This window comes from Xenopus laevis, chromosome 3S (genome assembly GCF_017654675.1).
Source record: "Xenopus laevis strain J_2021 chromosome 3S, Xenopus_laevis_v10.1, whole genome shotgun sequence".
NCBI classification, from domain to species: Eukaryota; Metazoa; Chordata; class Amphibia; order Anura; family Pipidae; genus Xenopus; species Xenopus laevis.
The window spans coordinates 88,454,707-88,470,700 of NC_054376.1; the positions used below are offsets into that span (position 1 = coordinate 88,454,707).

General features: G+C 36.7%; 1 protein-coding gene across 2 annotated transcripts in view; it reads left to right on the forward strand.

Moving 5' to 3' along the window:
* LOC108713150 (receptor-type tyrosine-protein phosphatase beta) overlaps positions 1–15,994 on the forward strand; it is a 59,838-nt gene that overhangs the window by 15,004 nt on the left and 28,840 nt on the right. Inside the window, exons 1-6 of one of the 2 annotated variants that reach the window (XM_041588608.1) lie at positions 3,914–4,665; positions 4,821–5,091; positions 11,823–12,101; positions 12,552–12,809; positions 13,786–14,052; positions 14,577–14,843. In XM_041588608.1, coding sequence (XP_041444542.1) covers positions 4,612–4,665; positions 4,821–5,091; positions 11,823–12,101; positions 12,552–12,809; positions 13,786–14,052; positions 14,577–14,843 — 1,396 coding nt within the window. In that variant the 5' untranslated portion in view covers positions 3,914–4,611. Of the gene's footprint in view, positions 1–3,913; positions 4,666–4,820; positions 5,092–11,822; positions 12,102–12,551; positions 12,810–13,785; positions 14,053–14,576; positions 14,844–15,994 lie in introns of those variants that run through there. The other variant, XM_041588607.1, reaches the window with a different exon arrangement.

Below are 15,994 nucleotides of genomic sequence, written 5' to 3' on the forward strand. Positions count from 1 at the left end.
ATTAACAATCGAATTTCAATTTTTTTCTCCCATGAATCTCCAAAAATGCTTGGTTTTCCTATATTTCTAAAAGGCTCTAAAAGTAAAAACCATGAAAACCTCTAAGGCAAAACTTTGCCAAGTAAAATTTGAGGTGGTGGTATATACATCAGTGGGAGGTGCACTCCCACTGGACCATTTTTAACCCAGAGTTTTAGAGGTTTTTGGACTTTTTTTCGCTACAAATTGTCTAAATGACTCGAATTTTTAGAGATTTCCAAGGTATTCGGATTTTTTAGTTTATCGTTCAGCGCTTTTCAGAACTTTTAATAAATTCAATGACAGTCGTGGTTTTATGGTTTTTGAGTTTAGTCATGGTTTCAGAAACCTCCAAATGTTATGCAGTATATTTGACCAAATGCTGAACCACATCTGAAACCTAATATGTATTTTCATGGTCATGTGTGTATATGTATATATATATATATATATATATATATATATATATATATATATATATATATATATATATATATATATATATATATATATATATATATATATATATATATATATTGTAATATGAGGAAAAAATATGCTTAATTGTTGCTTTATTGTCCTGAGACTGTAAGGATCTACTAAAACCTAAATTTTTGGAATAATTATTTTTAAAGGCAAACCGTGTGCTGGCAATTTTACTTATTTTGTTTGTGTCCAAATATTGGCTTTTTTTATCGTTTATAGCAGTTGTTCAATTACAGATTGTGGGTTAGACCGAGTGCTGGCGATTTTCTTCTCTGTTTCTTGTACAAACTGTAGCCAATTATTGCCTATAGCTGCCATTCAGCCTTGAAAACAGGGAATTATTTATAGATGTATGATTGGCCGGGGCTTAAAAGCTCCTTGCTTTTTCACTATAGCTCCTGAGTTAAGGTGAAGTTCACCATGGTCTTATTACTCAGTCACATTGTCTGTTGGGGGACTTGATTTTAAATGCACTACAAACTTAGAATGCAGGAAGAGTATTATTCACAGGTGTAGGTTGGTTGGCTGGGGCATAAGGGCTCCCTGCTTTCTCACTAGATGTCCTGAGCTAAGGGTAAGTGCACAATGGTCTTACTACTCAGTCACATTGGTTGCTGGGGGACTTGATTTTAAATGCACTACAAACTTAGAATGTTAATAGATAGTGGAGGAATATAATTATTCACAGGTGTAGGTTGGTTGGCTGGAGCTTAAGGATCCCCTGCTTTCTCACTAGAGCTCCTGAGCTAAGGGTAAGTGCAAAATTGTCTTACTCAGTCACATTGGTTGCTGGGGGACTTGATTTTAAATGCACTACAAACTTGCAAAACGTGCTCTTGCAATTTTTCTTTTCCTCTTTGAATCCGTATTGCATAATAAACGGTCAGAATATTCAACTAAGTTTCCAACTATAAATAGAAAAAGTCCTTTATGTATTCATCCGTGTGAATGTGCTTCTCAACGCGCTGCAACCCCCATGCTGGAGTGCAAAAGGTTACTAATGAGAAAAGAGATAGCTGGAGAGATCACCTGATGAAGGCCGTTGTAGCCGAAACATGTCTAGCTCTTACTGAGCTAGAGATGCATTTATATTATGAATAATAAGTCACTGGCAGAAACAATGCATGTAAGCAACTTTCACTTGTCTGGCTCGGAGCATCCTTTTTGCCTAGTAAGGTCGACTCACAACATTGCTCTTTCCATGGAAACTTGTAATAGTTTAAATACTGAATATGTACTTTAATATTATAACCATACTTTGCAAAGTAAAGATCTGCACCGGTCTCAAAGTTATACATAATAAATTATATTTAAATGTAAATGTAAGTTTGAACCAATAGGGCCGTATGAGATTATCACTGGTAATAGGATGATAATATCAATGAACCACTGCGAGGAAAGTTCACTTTTCATCCATTTTAGCATGTCATAGCATAGAATAGCAGTATGGTATTTTGCATTGCTTACCTTTTTTTCACAATCTCTCATTTTCTTATTCCATTCTGTCTGACAAACTGCTTCCTTGTTGCCAGGGTTACACGCAGTGACCAGTTGCAGAACACACATGAACATTTAAAATGTACAAAAAAATCCAAACTAAAAAGTTACCATCTACACTGTACTAAAGATAAATATTAAGGTGAACTACTTCTTTAAGAGATCTGAATATATCACTTTGTGTAATCTTTTAGATCTCCACAGAAACAATAATGTTTCTATATTTGTTCTTCTTTTCTTAGTAAATAATGTTATTGCAGTGTCAGTGTGCTTCCCACAGCATCTGATAAGGCAACACAGAATATTTACTGTATATACTCATATCATTACTAACATATTGATACCATCGGTTTTTGCTTTGATCAGTTACATTTGCTGTTCATCTAATTTTTTTGCTTTTATTGGATTTATTGCTTGTACCGGTTGCCCTGTTTGTCTGCTTTATTTTTAATGTAGGTTTTTTTCTTGGTGTTCCCAGTTATGTGATTTGTCCTTAATTTTATTTAGAGCAGCTGGATAAGCCTTATACATTTCCCAGGAACGTACTACAAAGTCCTTCAGCAGAACATTGTTACTTGTGTGCAGCTTGTGTATGCTGTGCCCTTAAATGTTTTTCTACTAGTAATACTTATCCTATAATAATTATTAGTGTTAGTAATGAACAGATCAGATCTGTACAGATAATTATTGGCAAATAATAATAAACAATAAGATAATGTTATGAATACACACCCATTATTTACTGGGTAAGAATAGTTGGGAGTGATCGTAGCATCTCAAACTCTAGCTCTTGTTATATTACTTCTGGACCCGTTTAGCATTATCACCTGTCCTTACATAAAGAATTTATATACAGACGTTTTATCAGAATATTGAAAGGACACATTTCTAAAAGTCCTACATGTCCATCAGGAGAGCTGTATATATGTAACGATATATAACATACAGTATTAAAAATTAGGTGACGATATAACTCAGTAACCATAACCATTGCTTGGCTCCTGTGATTTGTACAATTGTAGATTGTTCCTATGTAGATAAAGGTCAACTGCATCCAAGCACTGGAGTACTTAATTAAAACTTTTATTGTCTTTTAGTGTTGTTTTTGAAGCTTGTATGTCACTATTTTTTCATGATAATCAAATAATAAGCATTTATTTAACTAAAAACTGATGATGAAGATTCTGCAGTAATAGTTTACAAACATATAACGGTTTGTGCTAACAGTTTCATTGGCTGAGATTTTCAAACTATATTTAAAGGGGTTGTTCACCTTCAAACACTTTTCTTAGTTTAGTTGGTTTCAGACAGTTCCCCAGTAATAAAGACTTTTTCCAATTACAGGCATGGGACCTGTTATCCAGAATGCTTAGGACCTGGGGTTTTCCAGATAATAGATCTTTCTGTAATTTGTATCTACATATACTAGAAAATTATGTAAACATTAAATAAAGCCAATAGGCTGGTTTTGCTTCCGATAAGGATTAACTGAGCTGCCAGATTGAAACACTAGACACAGGAACTTAACATTTTGGGAGAATGGTAAAAAATAAAAGATGGAAAGAAATTGAAAAAAGTCTTTGTTTAAGTGAACAGTTTGAAAACAACTGAACTGAAAAAAAGTGTTTGGTGAATAAACCCGTTAAGTAAGTAGTAACAGAGAATAGTTCAGGATATGCAATGTTAAATAATGAATACAGCATATAGCATGTATCAGAGTTGTATTGGGGAAAAAGGGCATTTACAATGAATAAGGGCCAAAATGAACTGGTGAAAGACTACAACCTTCTGGGTGAGGCTGCTTGGGTGAAATTATAATGTGCAAACATTTTATGAAAAGAAAACAAAAAGGTCCAAAAATAGCCTCGGGAAACATGCCTGAGAGAGAAAATGAGAAGATAGGAGGAAGGAAGGCAGGGTGGGGGAGAGGAAAATTGGAGAGAGAAAGAAATAAGATTCACAGCAAATAAATTTTAGAGCAGAAAAGTGAAAGTGCTGGCATGGGATGGCAGTGTCCAGAGAATGGGCACAAAGGGCAAATAGAGCACTGAACTTTATTAATATGTATGCAGGGGCAGGTCACTGACCGGTCAGTAGCCAGAGGACATTGGAGGGGTTGGTATTTGAAAACCTGTACCTTGAAGACAGCCTGCATTCTTCTTGAACTTCAGGGGGTGGGGAGGTGTTGACGATTGCTCTGCCTGGGCTGGATTGCTCCTGGGTCCCAGCTCATTATTGTTGCTATACAATTAACCGAGGAAACTGACTCTTGATTGCGGAAGTGAATGGAGAGGACAGAACACAGTTAGACTGGGACAGAATGGCAATCTGTGAACTGCAGGACGTTGTCTACTATACCTTCTTCTTCGTTTCTACACCTAAATTGATCTTTTTAGTACCTTTCACCCTTCCTGCACCCCCTTTCAGAAAGAAATTACAAAGATTCACCTGCTGTTAGGACTTCAAGTTTTGTTCATAGTGACCCTCACACTCCCAGGGAAAAATGTGGCACTGTTTTCCTAATTACTAACTTTGGAGAATTTGCATTTGTCAAGATTTTGCAATGTAATTTGTTATATAAGAAAGCATATTATAATTAGGCTCCTCGCAATGCTGAGCTATGCGTTTGGACTCTCATTGTGGATTTTACTAAACCTCATCAAGGTGAGTATTCTACCTAAATTGTCTTTGGTGTTTGTGTATATCTATATGAATTATATTACATAGCTCATGCACTATGTTGAACTGAGTACCTTCATTTGTCAGTGTTTAAATTAACCAGATAGATTAATGGCCAATTACCGGTGCATTCTTTTCAGTATGTGGAACCAGTGAAATGTACAGTCAACGATACAGATGCAAAGGTTACCTCGCAGTCTATTTACTTAGAGTGGACCAGTCCAGGCAATCAATGCAACTTCAGCTTGACCTGCAGCTCGTATAACTTTTGGGAAACCTCCTGCAACCCCATCCAAAAGTCTAATGATTCCTATGAATGCATATTAAGTGGGCTTGAGGCTGGAACAATCTATGACCTAAGGATTGTAGCGCTACGGGATGGTCAAATGAAGAATTTCTCTCTGCAAACAGGTAGGAAGACAGATGCATTTATGTGTACTTCTAAAGGAAGCTTGCATTTCTGTTTCATACAGTTACACAGTATCTCACCATGGCATTCTGAAATTCTGCCTTAATAGATTTTATTAGAGATTCAGTTGTATTAAAAACAAAATAAATATATAACACGGTACAGATAAGTATCACTACTGTTTAATAGCTTAATTAGAAGGTAATAGTCCTTTCTTATAGTTAAGAAGCAATCAGCATGCTGCACTGTTTGACTTGCACATAAATGGTCTGTTACACTATGCACTGTGAAAATGCATATTTAAATACAAGTAGAGAAATGAGGGAATAGAATTACGATATCCCTCTTCTTATGAATACACTCTGTATGATGCTCTAATAAGCCAAAACATCAGATATGTTCAAGTGTAGCCCTTAACTTGTTTTTAAACAATTCCTAGTGGTGCAGGTGTGATCTTCTCTATTTAAATATCTGACATAATATATTCAACTGCGGTTTATCTCTATTTAAATTAGGAGATCTTCAGTCTGTAAATTTGCACTCGTTGACTCTTCATCATTCAGTTGCTGTTGTTGTAGTTGAGCAGCTGTAGTTTAGAACCACAGCCTATAGAGCTATAGATCTAGGTCAGATAATATGTAAAAAGATTCATGGGAAATTTCAATGTAATTGTTTCTTTAATCAGTATACACTGTATTCGAGTATATCACAAGAAATGTAAAACAATGAAACAGAGTAAGCATTTAACTGAGAATTTCTTTGTTAAGCACATATTTCTGGAGAAAAATTCTGTAGAGTAACTGATATGAAATGAGGAGTAGAGGCACATATCTTAGTGAATCATAATTAGATGCATATTTTAGTGAATATTAGCACATAGTCTAATTATATTAGTATTGTCAGAATAATAATACATCTCTTATAGAAAGCAGGCATACTGCAAATATAAGGTCAGGAGTCCCTGATCATCATTCTATTTTACACAAAGCAAATAAGGTATACATTTTGTATCAAGTCTGGTAACTTATAGAGAGCAGGTATCATTTCCTAATGACTTGTTTGAAAAGACCAAAAGATCCATTTGGTTGCTATGGAGTAATGTTTGAACCTTACGTTAAATTGCCATACCGTCATACCATTACAGAGCCATTCCCCTCCCCAAATGTTGGGGGTCTGGCTTGCACCCTCAGTCATGCACTCTCTCCTTCTCCTACCCCACTCCCCCTACCTCCACAGTCCTCTTGTCTGCTCTCTTGTTTGTGGAGGGCCAGAATTGAAAGGCAACAGAGGTTGAGGAGGAGGAATCATACAGCAGACCCTTTTGTATGGTAGTTCTGTCACTGATTCCATTTAGATGAAACAATTTAAATTGCTTGTTGTAACTTACACATACGCACTTCACCCAAGATTTCCTTCACTAGGTTTAGATAAGGGATGAAAAGCTAACAGAAGTGACGCGTTTTCAAGGAAGCATATTAGCTATAGTTTCCTAGCTATAGAAAACAAAATAAAAAAAACTGTTCCATTGCTGAGTATTTTTCCATAGATGTGTCACAGGGCTTATCTTATAATGAGTACTGAACATGTCTTCATTACATGATTGGGGAATCTTAAGTTAAAGGGACTCCCCATTTCAAGCACTTTTGCACTTTACATAAATTTTCTGTGTTTTTTGACATATTAGCAATTTAATATTGTTTTAAACATAATGGTGGACTTCAGCTCAGCTGTCAAAAGTGTCAGTCAGGTCTGGACTGAGAATCAAAATAGACCCTGGCATTTCAGGCACACAGAGGCCCAATCAGCCTTCACCAGCCCACTAAATACTGACTTTCTATGGCACCTTATAGCAGCCCCTCTGGCATTTTCCAGAACCCACAGATTTCCAGTCCAAGCCTGCTGTCAGTAACTAGTCACGCACAGGTCAACCAAAAGTCAACCAATTCAAAACCCTAACCCCTGCGCTCCCAAACCGAAAACTATCTAACCAAATTTTTATGTACCCACTGTGACCTGGCCATCACTGATGCCACTGGAGGGGGGATCAGGTATTGGTGAGATCAGGCGCCATTATATAAATAAGAGAAGGAGGTATTGTACAGTGTTGATGTGAATGTGTTGGTGTCAAGGAAAAAGTTTGATCTGCCGCAATGTGCTGGGAAACCACTGGTTCTGCAGGTTATTTGCCAGCCCACAGCACTTTCAGCGACCCTAACTGTCTGTATAGTACTCAGAAATGAGAACCTTTTATATAAGAGTCTTATGTGCTATGAATCTTCTTATTGTTTGGTACATTAATTTATCTAAAATGCCAAAAGTATATTAGTAATTATTAATCACTATTATCTCTGAACTGCATAAATTAGAATGTATATCATAGCATTTATCAGCTGGACCAGTCAGTAGCCTTCCAGAACATTAGAATGTTCCAAGTTCAAAACTTGACCAGGTTTGTACAATAAATTCAAGATTGTTTATCTTCTATATCTGCCTTCTTTATAAAAAATATATATATTTGTTAAAGTTCCCATTCTTAGTGCTTCCTTCTCTACATTAAAGGTTCTTTGCTTCCTATGTGTGTGTGCTAATTGAATGGTTGCAGGAGCCTCTCCCTGAAACAGCCATGCTTTAGTCAAGTGCTGTAAAATATTGGATAGTTGAGGATGCTGATAGGTGTATATACAATAGTTTATGGATTGAGAGTTTGATATCCTTGGACTTCAGCATGAATTCTGGATGGCGGTATTTTTGACCATTCGTCTTTACAAAATCTCTCCAGTTCAGTTAAATTTGATGGCTGCCGAGCATAGACAGCCTGCTTCAAATCATCCCATACATTTTCGGTGATATTCAAGTCGGGGGCCTGTGATGGCCATTCCAGAATATTGTACTTCTCCCTCTGCATAAATGCCTATGTAGATTTCGAAGTGTGTTTAGGGTCATTGTCTTGTTGGAATATCGAACCCCTGCGTAACTTCAACTTTGTGGCTGATGCTTGAACATTATCCTGAAGAATTTGTTGATATTGGGTTGAACTCGTCCGACCCTTGACTTTAACAAGGGCCCCAGACCCTGAACTAGCCACACAGCCCCAGAGCATTATGGAACCTCCACCAAATTTGACAGTAGACATTTTTGTCTCATCAGTCCAAAGCACTTTGTTCCAAAATAACTGTGGCTTGCCAGAATGAGCTTTTGCATACAATAAGTGGCTTTGTTTGTGACGTGAGTGCAGAAAGGGCTTTTTTCTCATCACCCTGCTATACAGATGTTCAAATTGCGCTGAATAAATTGTATTGTATAAAGATGTACAGGTACACCATCTGCAGCAAAGCTTTTTGTAGCCTTCCCCTAAACCATACTGAACAATCTTTGTTTTCAGATCTTTTGAGAGTTGCTTTGAGGATCCCATGCTGTCACTCTTCAGAGGAGAGTCAAACAAAAGCACAACTTGCAATTGGCCACCTTAAATACCCTTTCTCATGATTGGACACACCTGCCTATGAAGTTCAAGGCTTAACGAGCTAATCCAACCAATTTGGTGTTGTCAGAAATCAGTATTGAGCAGTTACATGCATTCAAATTAGCAAAATTATTTTTGCACAGCCAGTTTTTCACATTTGATTTAATTTCATACAACCGAATACTGCTTCACTAAAAATCTTCGTTCAGAAAACACCCCAGTACTCCATGTTTATGGGAAATGAAAGACATACCACTGTTATCTTTTTTTGTTGAAAGTGGAGTAAATTTTTCTGCAGGCTGAGAGGGGTTCCCAAACTTTTTCATATGACTATAGATAAACAGAGATGGGTCATGTGTGAAACTTAATATAGTGTATGTATAAAGTAAAGCCAAGTAATTTTAAAAAATCTCATGTAAAACCACCTATTGTATTATGTGTTCTGTACTATGAATTATAAAGATATTTGTTACCGAGGAGCTCTAAAGTAGCTTCTTGTATCTCTTAAAATAACAGTATTTATTAATTAAAAGTATATGTTTGTTTGGGCTTTATGATATTTATATAAATACTTGACAGAATCCTCTTTCATGCCATTTAGTACATGTGACAAAGCCTTTCATATTTTAGTTTTGAAGTATTATTTTAATGAGAGACTACACTGAGCATAGAGGCTGCATTTTACCTTATCCATAATTTCTACCAAGATCAGCACCTCATGCTAAAACCACTGAAAATGTAAATTAGAGGTTTTTTTCTATATAGTTCTCGATATTAAATAAAATAAACACCAGTGTGACCTAAGGCTGGTCACACATTAACAGATTCCATAAATGACTAAATTTCAACTAGCCAGATATGATCATCAGAGCTGGGAATGCATGTGGTATTAAAAGACACAGTTATCCAACCTTATTGCTGTTTGTGTCACCAGTGGCAACAGGTTTTAGCTGATCTAAAGCAGGTGCATGCTGACTAGTGAAAAGATCAGACACTTAACAGAAGGTCCCAGAGAAGACATCTGGCCCATTTCCAAAGTATTGCAGGGAGTGTTTAGAGCTAGGAGCAAGTGGAATGCAGGAGTGAGTGTATCACAAACACCACAGCTTGGATAGCCAATGCTAAACTTCTTTGGTTGACTTGATTTTTTCAGCCTTCTTTTAAACTCATGTATGATTTTGAATACTTAGTAGATATAATTATTGTTTTATGATCCTAACTGGTTTAAAGCTGTTATTTAGGTCAGTCAAGCGCAATATCACACAGATTCTGCATTATGGCGAGCAGCCAGTGGAGACGTTTTATAACAATGTGAATGGCTTAAGTGTTTGTTTCCAGACAGGACTCTTTCAGCCCAGGCACTTCCCAAGCACATTGTTCCTTTGTTCTAGCGGATGTTAAAAGGACCAAGTGTTTTGTGCTCTGGGTCAGATAGATTAGATAAAGTATGAATTCCTAAACTTCACCTTCTAGGCACGTAACCTGTTTTCAGCTCACCCTGGAATAATCGCCATAGTATTTTGTAGAGTTGTTTAAATGGATTTCCAAGTTTTTTCTGTAATTTAGAACATCATACTTACAATCACTAAAATAATTATATATATAGATGTATGCTGGTTTAGTTATCATTACTTACAACGCTTTTTATAACATCTATCTCTATATGTTTTCCCTATAAATAATATTTGCATCAGGTATTATTTTTACAAGCCAGGAAGTAACCCCTTTAAAAAGGAACAGCAAATTGTTAAAAAATGAAGATATTTCTAAGTAAAAATTGCACTGTGTTGAATGGTATTTTGAGATGCCAGATCATAGATTGTACATCTGTAATCTGAACCAATAGAAAGTCAACAGTTCGGGGCCATTATTGCGGCTAAAGAAACTATAAAAAGAGAATGAATCTATTAAAGGAGAAGAAAATGTAGACACTACCAGTTATTCTAGATGCTTACCGCCTACCTCTGGTTTCTCTTCTGTGGTACTTTACTCACAAGCATCATGTCATCATTTTCTTCTGTGTCCCAGGCATCCCCTGCACTTATTGGAGTTAGGCACATGCACAGTATAGAACTGGTGATACAGTTCTGTACTGCGCATGAATTTGACTAGGGCAATGGATGTCTGGGATACGGAAGAAATGGCATCATGACTCCAGTGCCCATCGTAGGAGCGACTGTAATTATTAGGAGGTACTTAACTCCCCTATCCCCAGTGATCCCACCTTTTATTCTTCTTTAAGACAATATAGATGCCATGCAATGCCTTTCCAACAGCAAACTGCTTGATAACTACTACAGAAAGTTGTCTCTCTCTCCTAGGCAACAATCATTGGTCAGAAGCTTATGCAGTTAAAGCCAGGACTAGATCAGCTGTATATACTCCTGGTTGGCAGTTGCTGCCAGAGAGCTTAGGAGAGGAAGTCAAGTGGCCAAAGTTTGGCAGCCACTAACCCGCTACATTATTCTTCCGATTATCAAGAGGTACTGGGGAAAGGGGGCCATATTTGGTTTTGTACATAGTGCAGTTTGGAAGGAGGGAATCCATTGCATGGCAGCTGTATTGCCTAATCGTGGGTTTATTCTCTTTAAAGTCCAGTAATGTTTATAGGATTTGAAAGATATATGTGTATTATAAATCTCTTTGGGCCTAACGAGTTAGCACAAGCTATAATGTTACCAGCTTAAATGCCTTTTTCTCTTAGAAGGCTCTGTTGTTTTAACTTGAGAAGGTCTGAGGTGAAAGTGATTTACATTATGTGCAGTATCATGCAAAATAATATTTGCCAGGGCAGAAGCAAAAGAAGCAAAATTCTTAGTTTGTGAGCATTTCTTGTGAGAAAGAATAATGTTATGTGCTTTCTTGTTTTCTTTTATTGTCTTAGTACTATAGAATGATCACGCATTTAAAAAAAAACTGTGTTTTAGCAAACGTAATCCATTCTTTGAAGGGGAAATGTCAACTTATGTGTGCACCTTGGGTCCCCATAAGTTACTATACTAAGCTGTTTTCCCCATTATGCTTTCCTGTTCTCCCTATTAGATTTATTGTTGTTCTCCATTGACCTTTTCTACTCGTTCCTTTTTCACCATTTTTCTCATCCTCTTATTTTTTCTTCTCTCTTCTATTCTATTTTCATTATTTTCATTATTAAAAAAATATTTCTAAAATGTTAGTGAACCCCAGCCTTTTCTATTAATTCATCAAAATGCAGTTAAAATGTGCTTTTGTTGTTACTAATAGATTTTATTCTTGCATTGATTTTTGAAGATCCCTTGCCACCTTCTCGTTTTGTTGTAAATATGAATTCAGTCACATCATCTAGTGTTCAAGTTAACTGGACACCGTCTTCAGGCAAAGTGGACCTCTACAAAGTGAAGTTACTTGATAGCAAAAAAGAAATTGTTGAGCAGATTGAAATTCCTGGAACAAGCTTAATAAAAGAAGGGACATTTAAGAACCTGATTCCAGGAACCAAATATAGCATTGAAATAACTGCTGTTTCTGGGAACAAGCGGTCACCAGCATCTGTGATCAATGCATCCACAGGTTCGAAGTTTTTTATGGTTTTTATGGTTTCTCTAATTGAGCTTTGTTGAATCTTAGACCCAGGTTTCTTAAATGTACGCCTATTATCTGTATAGCTTATTGTTTCTAAGATTATAAAGAATGTATGCAGCATTTTTGGGTCTAATAAAATAATCCTATGTCATTTGTGAGAATACAGCACATATCCAGTTTGTGTTTAGAGAAGAAAGAATGCATTGATAAACTCTAAGAAATGCACAGACCACAATAATATGATATGACGCCTGATAGTAATAAATAGCGCTAATTTGGCAACAGAGATGTTCTTTCTGTAGCTGGCATATAGGCCAGTACAAGGAAGTGGTTGATGTGCTGAACGAAACACAATGCATTTTGTCATTTTTTTCCTGCATAAGTATAATTATTATTTAGAATGAACACCTTCGTAACAAGTTTGCCTTTTATTAATAGTTCCATCTCCTGTGAAGAGTATTGATGCTAACAGCAGAACAGACCGCATTGACGCCTCATGGAAGCCTGGTCATGGACACATTGAAATCTACAGGCTTATTTTATTAAATGAAGATCGCAAAATAACACAAGTGATCTTGGAACAAAATATCACTTCATACAGTTTTCATGGGCTTCTCCCAGGATACATCTATAACCTCACAGTGATCTCTGAAGCAGCTGGTCTGAAAGCTTGGAACTCTAAATTAATAAGAACAGGTATAGTTTCTGAAAATATTATTGTGGAACAAAAGTGGCTGGCTACTATTATGACTTAGTGACTAAAGGTGGCCATACATGGGCTGATAAAAGCTGCCGACAGACCGAGTCGGCAGCTTATTGGCCCGTGTATGGGGCCCTCCGACGGGCTTCCCCAATCGATATCTGGCCGAAAGTCGGCCAGATGTCGATTGGACGGGACTAAAAATCCCGTTGGATCGCGGCCGCATCTGTTCGTTGATGCTGTCCCGCGATCCAACTGCCCGTTAGCCATCGTTATCAGGGCCCAACGATCGGATCAGCCCGATATTGCCCACCTCAAGGTAGGCCTATCGGGGGTTGCCAAACGAGCGGATCTCTCCATGTATGGCCACCTTAAGTTTGAGAACATTTAGATCTAGAATGCTTACCAAAAGCATTGTATTCCTGAATTTACTGAATTTAAATGTTTTTGTTTAACTTGTTTTGTAAGTAACAGTATTTTTAGTGGGCCTGTGCTTACATGTAGCAAGTAGGACATTTTCCACTTCTATTTTATAAAGCAGACTTGTGCAGCCAAAAAGGAAAATGATAAGGTATGCCAAGCAACAGATGTTATAGTTATCACACAAGGCAGAAAACTTAAGGTAACAACACTATGCTGTATCAAAATATTATAAAATTGGATACAATGCTGAGTGCTACAAAAATATCAAGCTTACACGTAGGCGTGGTGTAAAGTATTTGGATACTGTTATAGTTATCACACAAGGCAGAAAACTTAAGGTAACAACACTATGCTGTATCAAAATATTATAAAATTGGATACAATGCTGAGTGCTACAAAAATATCAAGCTTACACGTAGGCGTGGTGTAAAGTATTTGGATACCTTGACAGTCTAATCTGATATGTATTATAAAAACTGGCAAGACTTTTCTTTGTGAGTGATCCAGGTATTCTATATAAGCAAATTTCTTGTTTTTTACTTTTATTAGCTCCTGCAGAAGTGCAAGCCATATCTGTGCAAAGTGATGGCAGGACAGATGCGCTAAAGGTTCAGTGGAAAGAAGCTCGAGGCAAACTAGATTTCTACAATGTCACCTTATCTGATAATAGTTCTATAAAATACAGCAGGACTGTGCATCAACGAATGCCCACAGAGATAACCTTTACTGGCCTCATCCCAGGACACTTTTATCAGGTCAGCATCAGCACCATCGCCGGTGAATTGATCTCAAGCAGGATGGCAACCGGTCAAACAAGTAAGTATATCATTCCTAATAAAGTCTAATTGCAGTTACATAATTTAAGCTTACAGTGGTCTTTCACCATAAATATGAAAATGTATGCCTTTCATGTTGTTTGACTGCATGTGGATGTTTTATTTCATGCACAACTGGGCAGCTGTAAGTAAATCTGAATCACAAATTAGAGAAGAAATGAAAAAAACAAGCGGCTACTTGTGCTTCTGCTGACCTGCATGTATCATACCTGCATGCAGTTTTGTTTGATTAGGAAGTCTCTTTTTTCCCTGTTATTGTTTTGGAGTGAGCAGCATATGAGTTTAAGAAAAACAACTGTTAATTTCTAAATGGGTAGCCCATAATGCATATTTAATTGTGTTCTTTATTAATTCCATTACTCATCCTAATTACTTTAGAGCATTTATATAAAGCTGCCAGGATTTGGCAGATGGATGCAGTTTTTAAATGTCTTATTAATTAGCTTCCCACCCTGCTCTGTCTTTTAATTTTCCTTGTTCATTTTATTATTTTTTTCCCCTCAGCCCCTGAAAAAGTTGCAGATCTAAAGGCATTGAGTAATGGTTTGAGATCTCTAAGACTGAGTTGGGTGCCACCTTCTGGAGACTGGGACAGTTACAACATAGTGCTGTACAACCATACAACTGTTTTGGTGAACACTACAGTAGAAAGACATTACAGAGAGTATGTTATTCAAGATATTGGGCTTATACCTGGAAGACAGTATGAGGCTGCCGTTATCGTAGAGAGTGGAAAATTTAAAAATGCTGCTCGCTGCAAAGGCAGAACAGGTTAGTGAATGTACTTGTGCAAAAGAAATGTTTTTCTACATTTACATGTGTCTGTATTCATTAGGGGCAATGGGAATTTCAGAGCTTATAAACGACAACTATAGTGATCTTCTAATCCTACCCCAATTTTGACATTATATAGTTAATGTATGTAATAAAAGTAATATGCATTTCAAAGAAAAAGCAAAAAATTACAGGTCATTACTAGCAGACTCAAACAAATAATCAGAAAAAATCAGAGAGCTAAGGAATAAGTTCAAAAAGTTCTTTAACTTGAATAAACATGTAATGAGTTGTTATTGGCCATAGTCTTTATTGGAAGAATAATGGATTCCAGACAGTTTGGCTTTGGCTAATACCAATTCTATTCTATGATGCATTCTCTTCGTACACATTCAGAAAAGTAAGGGAAAATAATAGTGATAATAGCAAAAAAATTGGCCTAAGTGCCCTAAGAACTAACCAGCAATAACCAGCTGGGATATTTTGGCCATTTTCATAATCTGCCTTAAAAATCACCCTATTCCAACTCACTTTGCAGTTATCCCCTTTTGGAGAATTCTGGGGGGGGGGAACTTCTGGAAAGTCCTAGCAGTGTGTATTTATCAGAAATGTCCCACCCTTTCAAGATCCAGCTCAAAGTCAAAGTAAACTTTATTGTCATCTCAGCAGTATACAAATACACAGTGAGATGAGACGACGTGGCTCCAGCTAGTACATATCACAAAAAGGCACTTAGAATAGACAATAAATGTGTAAACATTTGAAATGTGCAATATATTGGCAGAAATTGGATATATACATGTGTAAACCTTTAGAATTGTGCAAATAAATTAACAGTTCACAAAGTTAAGTTCACAGTTCAGGTGTGTCTAGAATGTAGTGGGAGGGCTGGCAGTGAGTTAAGGAGTCTGCTGTGCTCTTATGAGGAAATCTTGAAACCATGGAATGTTCCAACTTTTAAATCACAGGCAATTTTTTTTTGCCTATCATGGTCTGAAATAAAGAAACAAGTATATTGGAATTGCAGTGGCATAGTTATTGTTCCTGAGGTGTTTCTTTGCACTGCAGTGTGATCAGGGGAACTTGGCAAACATTTAAATAGTGTTAAACTGCAAAACACATTCTATTATATTAACAATAGGTATTTC